The sequence below is a fragment of the Chiloscyllium plagiosum genome, chromosome 22, assembly GCF_004010195.1.
Source record: "Chiloscyllium plagiosum isolate BGI_BamShark_2017 chromosome 22, ASM401019v2, whole genome shotgun sequence".
NCBI classification, from domain to species: Eukaryota; Metazoa; Chordata; class Chondrichthyes; order Orectolobiformes; family Hemiscylliidae; genus Chiloscyllium; species Chiloscyllium plagiosum.
In genome coordinates this window covers 38434415-38440758 of record NC_057731.1, presented here as the reverse complement: position 1 = coordinate 38440758, position 6344 = coordinate 38434415, and the positions used below count along the sequence as shown (strand labels likewise).

At 41.0% G+C, this 6344-nt stretch overlaps 1 protein-coding gene across 1 annotated transcript in view; it reads left to right on the top strand.

The window, feature by feature from the left end:
- Nucleotides 1–2078: 2078 nt before the first annotated feature.
- Nucleotides 2079–6344, top strand: part of LOC122561217 (GDNF family receptor alpha-1-like) — a 203574-nt gene continuing 199308 nt past the window's right edge. The window contains exons 1-3 of the mRNA XM_043712814.1: nt 2079–3279; nt 3840–4139; nt 4247–4342. Coding sequence (XP_043568749.1) covers nt 3240–3279; nt 3840–4139; nt 4247–4342 — 436 coding nt within the window. The 5' untranslated portion in view covers nt 2079–3239. The remainder of the gene's footprint in view (nt 3280–3839; nt 4140–4246; nt 4343–6344) is intronic.

Genomic DNA, 6344 nt, shown 5'->3' with positions numbered 1-6344 from the left:
TCAGAACTTGATGACTTGCAAACTACTGTTCTGTTCCAATCTTTTGTTCTTCTTTTCCAATGTCCAAGAAAGTGTTGTTTCTTCCTAAATCCATGCCCATCATGGTCCAGAGCGGGGAGACCTGGTGTTGGTGATGTGGCAGCTGTAGTGATGACAGTGTGGTATACTCAGAGCGGGAAGTCTTGGCATCATTGAGGTGGCAGCGGAGCCAGGGGCTCCTGGTTGCAGTTGTGATTGGCCCAGAGCTGGGACTCTTAGTTGTCAACAAGGCAGCAGCTGCAGCTCCTGATTGCCGTAAACCCAAACCAGGGCTCTCCTGGTTATCAGCGAGCTGGTGGCAGCAGAGCCAGGAACTCCTAGTTGTGGGCCAAGTTTGGGTTCAGCACGGGACCTAGCAACAGAGATGGGATGGGCCCAGTGGCGAAGACATGGCACCTGAAGAGTGCCAACTCTGACATTGCTGAGTCCAGTGCAGGTGGTGGTGAGGTGGTAGGGGAGGAGTGATAATGCAGATGTCATTGGTAAGCTAACTCAGGGTTCAAAACTCATGGCAGAGATGACAAAATGAAGATAAAATGTCTTTCAGTGCTCTCTGTATTTTTCTTTTTATTTAAACTATTCAACATGGCACCTGATTGTGGCAGTTGAAGCTTTTCACTGCATTTTATTATATTCACTGTAAAATACAAGTGACAATAAATCATTCAAGTATTCAAATATCCAAACCTGCTGCCTATATTTTAACTCACACAAACTATGTTATGGACCTACATTAGCTCCTTGTCAGGTAATATTGTGATTTCAGAGTTCTCATTTTTGTTTTCAAATCCCTCTGTAGATTCACCCCTCTATCACTGACCTCCAGTGCTACAACCTTCCAAGATATCTGTGCTTGTCTAATTCTGATTTCTTTGAGTATGCCCCCACCACTGGCGATCGTGCCTCGCTTGAAAAGCCTCCCTAACTTCTGGAATTCCTGTACACCTTTGCCTTGTCTTCCTCTTTTAAGACTGGGGAGTGTTGAGCTTGTAGAATTATCTGCCATGGATAATAGTTGAAGCCAAACTATTGAATGTTTTCAATATAGTTACATAATTCTTAGAGCTAACTGGATCAAACAGTATGAAAGAAAATGGGAACAGGCCAATAAGTTGGATGATCAGCCAAGACAAGTTCAAAGGGCTGAATGGTCTACTCCAGTTCCTATTTTCTATGTTTCTGTACAAAAATGTCATAAAATGAATCTGGTATAACGCACATTTCATAGTGAATTGACTATAACACAATTGACGCTGTTTGGATAACACAAACTTTCTACTGGACTGGTATAGTGATTTTCAATCACGATCTTCCACAGAGCGATTTTCTGAAGCGGCTTTCTATAGCGCAATTTTCTATAGCGCGAGGTTGCAGAGGAACGCAGCTAGCACATTATAGCAGAACAACTTGCACAAACTTCTTTGGCCACGCTTTGGTAATTTGACCTAAGATCTCCAAACGTGGCTTTCTGGCATATTATATTATCTTGCTTTCTTGGAAAAAAATACCTGAGAACTTCTTATAATATTAAAGGTGCCATATAAATGTAAGTTGTTGTAGTACACTTAATTAGAGATACAAAAACAGAATTGCTGGAAAAGCTCAGCAGATCTGGCAGCATCTGTGCAGAGAAATCAGAGTTAACGACCCTTCCTCAGAACAGATTGTAGATGCCTGAAATTATAGATTTTTGTGTGGTAAGGAAATTAAAAGCTCTGGAATGGGAAAGTAGAGTTGACAGAGAAGATTCGCCACGATTTTACTATCTGCTGGTATGGGTGGTATGGCCTATTCCTGTTCTTATCCTTATGAACACCGCCAGATTTTACCATCAGTAAATATCTCTACTTTTATGTTTTTACCTCTCCCCCACTTCATTCGTCCGGTAAATTTGGGTTGGGCGGTGGGTGCACAACAAAGTACAAATTTGCTATTGTAATTCGACCCCATCAAAATTGTAGACCTCGTATACTCATAACGGGTTTTGCATGTGTCGATAATACCAGCAGAACACGGAATTTCCTTTCAGACTGCCCAAACGTATCCCCTACTCTAGAATTTCCCAGATGACTCTATGACCCGGTTTACTGTGCCGTCCTTTGTCAAGTGTTAAAGCGCGGAGGAAAGGCATAGCTGTTGGTGGTCGAAGGGAACGACGAACTCTCCGAGTCATGTTGGGAGGAATTGTTCTGTTCACAACAACATGTAAGGATAACAACTCGTTTTGACACTACAAGAAGTGCAATTTACTAAATGTGTTGTTCATCAGCGTAAAGCGGACCCACAGCAAAGCGTATTATAGACTGAAGAGCGGATTTTATTGCCATTCTCCCAAATCGTCATGTGCAAGGACCAACCAAGCTTATCGGCGCTGGAGATTTCCACTTGCAGCCAGCAGGCAACGAGTTACTGTTACGCACGCCTCCTATGATCATTCCTTTAACTTTTAATCCTTGATATCTTTCAGCAATTTGTACAATATTAAACAATCGATCTCTCGATATCTATCTAAACATAAACTGAACAGCGGGTCTGAGCCCTCACAGTTATTCCCTAAGAACCTGCAGCTCCTTACCAAACGGATATTAGAGACAAGCATTTAACTCTGCACATCAACCAGTAACTAAAGTCACGTATTCGTCTGAAAGCGAGGAAGATAAAGGGAAGGGGGGAGGGGGAAATATGCGGTACGTAAGAAAGTACTGTACCGTAAGTGACTGAATGGTAGTTCGGAGTTGGGGGAAGCTGCAGTCGTGTGCTTTAAAGAAGGCAGCTGGTGGCGGGAGCTTGCATGTACTAGATACATCATACATATTAAGACAAAGGTTAGCAGCGGACTGAACAAGGTACTGAACTGATGGGTCGCTTGCATTTCAGAACACTTTCAGGCCACGTTGCTGGATGAACTGATATTGTAGGGCAAGGGTTTCTCATTTGTGCATACTGTGTGTAATATTAAAACGAGAAAAAAAGACTACAGATCGCGCCCGGATATCTCTCCAATCGCTCAATTGCTGTGAATAAAAGTGAGCGGAAAGCTTGGCTCACTGAGAGAAGGGTCAGTGCCCAAAACTAAATGGATCTGAACTGGAATGATTCGTACCGTTGGTTCGTACAGTACGCCGGAGTGTCAAAGTGCTGAATCTACTTCATGAAACAAAGCTGTTCATATTTGATGTGCTAAAGGAAGCGGAGCCGCAATGATTTCTCCAGCCTTGTACTTCGTCCTGCCCATAATAGGTAAGATGCCCAAAGCGTTCCGTGTACCTTTCAACAATACTCTCCTGCAAGAAACTTAACAGGGAAGAAGTATGTTTTGTCTCGAGGCCTTTTTGATACGTTAGCAGCCTCTGTTAAAATTATCAGCCCAATAAAGGACGCCTTATATCCGACGGTTGATTGATCTATTTAACTTGGCTAAACGTGAATCACATACTGTTTCATTATGTAATATTTAAACGTCAAATTCAGTATTACGTTGGGGAAGAATAATTTGAAGCATTGCCGGTGTACATAAAAAGGATAATGCAATCTATGGTTTCTGCTTCTGGTGACCAGAATAACTCAGATCATCCAGAGTAGAATTTATTTGAAGGTTGATCATCATTTCCTAATAAAGTTCATCATTTGGATATATTGTCCGGAACTAGATAACTACTGGTAATGCTTTAGACACAGTGCTGTTTGAAGGGGACCCATTGATTTGTTCCTATTGTTGATGAAGATCGAAATATTTTGAACTTATATATGGTTGTATTTTTGTCTCGTTTGTTACCCCCACCCCCTCATCCCACCTCCAGATGCGGTAGTCCAGACTGCAGGTGTGAATCCTCTCCCTGCCCTTACCCGCGTTGATTGCGTGAAGGCCAATGAATTGTGTACCAGTGACTCGGCCTGCAGCAGCAAGTATCGTACCCTTAGGCAATGCCTGGCCGGGAGCTCCAGCATGGTCACCGGACCAGAAGCCAAGAACGAGTGCATCAGCGCTATGGAAGCAGTCCAGCAGAGTCCGTTGTACAACTGCAGGTGTAAGCGGGGCATGAAGAACGAGAAGCGATGTCTCCGAATATACTGGAGCATTCACCAAAGTTTCATGCATGGTATTGGCAAATATAGTTTCAAAGCTTCTCATTTTATAACGTTAAACATTCGAAAAAGTTGTACCCATAATGTAACTCAACAAACTGTGATCGTACCTTTCTCCCAGGGTTTACAATCACAGGTCATGATCTGGTCGGTTCTCCCTATGAGCCACTGAACAACAGACTCTCAGACATATTCCGAGCAGCGTCCATCATTTCAGGTAAGAAGTTTCAGAGAGTTGTACAACTTGTATTATGTTTCTATGTCAAAATAATTAAATACTATGTTTAAATTAAATCACTATTATGGATCAATTCCCCATATAGCCCTAAGATGTGTGTTTTGTGAATTATACTCGTTTTGTATCCACTAGAGTTCTGCCTTAATAGCTTCTTTCAGCTAATAGGACTTCTCGGGTGCATTCTGCATTACAGCTACACTGGAAGTATGAAACCTTGCAACGTTTTAAATTAGGTCGAAATCATAGATAAAGCAGATGTTCTTAGATACCAGGTTGTTTTCAAAAGAAGTTTGCATCAGTACTTCCAACAGTTTGATCGAGTGATTGTGTAGCACGCGATTATATTACTTTACCTCAGCATGATGAGCGCAAAGGGGAAAATCACGGAACTTCATTACATTCGACTACTATTAGATTTAACTTCAATATACCTTTGCAAATGGACTTTGTAGTTAAGTCTGCAAAAAGACAAAAATAAACAGTAAACTTTTATGGTTAGTTGACATTAGACCAAAGTGACTCGAACCTAAAGTGACGGTTTTTTGTAAAAAAGAAATTCGGCAGTTTGTTAGCCTTCGTTTCCTCAAGTGTGCATCCTCCATCCCTGGGGTGTTAATTTTTTTCTGTCTCTAGATGGCAGTCTCACACTCTTATAGAGGTTTTCTTATGTCACTAAAAGTCTGATGAGGCTCTGAGAGTTATCTGCCAGCTACATTGCAACGGTTTGGTGAGAGTTCGTGTCAAATGTCTGGGCACGTCAGGGTGGGTATTTCTCAGTAATGAGAGGTAACGTGACTTTTCTCTGCTCCCCTTTCACTTGCATCACTATTCCCGTTATTTTTCATTTCTGTCTGTGTACTCGTCATTAAGGCGAATACAATTCATCCACGATCATATTATAGTGAGTTTAGTAAATTAATTCAGGTAATGCTGCCTGTAAGGACTAATGCTCCTCAAGGATTTGCTTCAAAGCAAGTTTTAACTTTCTGGATGCAACTGAAAACCTAGTTAAAATTAATTTTGAAATTACACTCGTCAAATTCCACTTGAAACGTTTCGATACCCATTATTAATCTATAATTTAATAAACTCCTTTCAAATAATTCCAGCCAAGTAAATCATACTATTTGGAACAAAGAAAAATAAAACTACATTAGGTCTCATTTTCCCCTGAGGTTTTACAGAGATCTGGGTTTCTGCGAATTAAATATTGTTCTTTAGCAACAACAGAAGTATATTATTCTGTGTAGCAGAAAGCAAATTAATAAATAAAAATAATGATGAAATGTCAGATCCAAGTAAAAAAATGGGAAATGTAAGCATAGATTCTGAAATGGTAAATTGAAAAAAATAGACATGGGAATAAATTAATTTATCAGTAAATTCAGTTCAGAATGGAAAATGTTGTAACATTTCCATGAATACTATATTTTTATTTATGATATTAATTTTTTAAAAAAGTAAATGCTAGAAGTTTCATGCACCATTTAGCAGGGATGCAGTTCTGGAAATAAGATAGCACCCCTGCTGTGTTTATGGCAGCCTGGATTAGGATTAATACTAAAGGCAGGCATGTTTAATTGATAGGGAAAGTAGCAGACAATTTTGTTACAACTTTTGGATTAAACAAGGTGCTACTATTACTTTAAAATTAGTAGACATTGTGGTACTTGTAAACATTTGGAATAATAGCCACAGCTGAAAATGTGTTGCTGGAAAAGCGCAGCAGGTCAGGCAGCATCCAAGGAACAGGAGAATCGACATTTCGGGCATAAGCCCTTCTTCAGGAATGAGGAAAGTTTGTCCAGCAAGCTAAGATAAAAGGTAGGGAAGAGGGACTTGGGGGAGGGGCGTCGGAAATGTGATAGGTGGAAAGAGGTCAAGGGAGGGTGATAGGACAGACTGGGGTGGGGGCGGAGAGGTTGGGAAGAAGATTGCAGGTTAGGAAGGCGGTGCTGAATTCGATGGATTTGACTGAGAC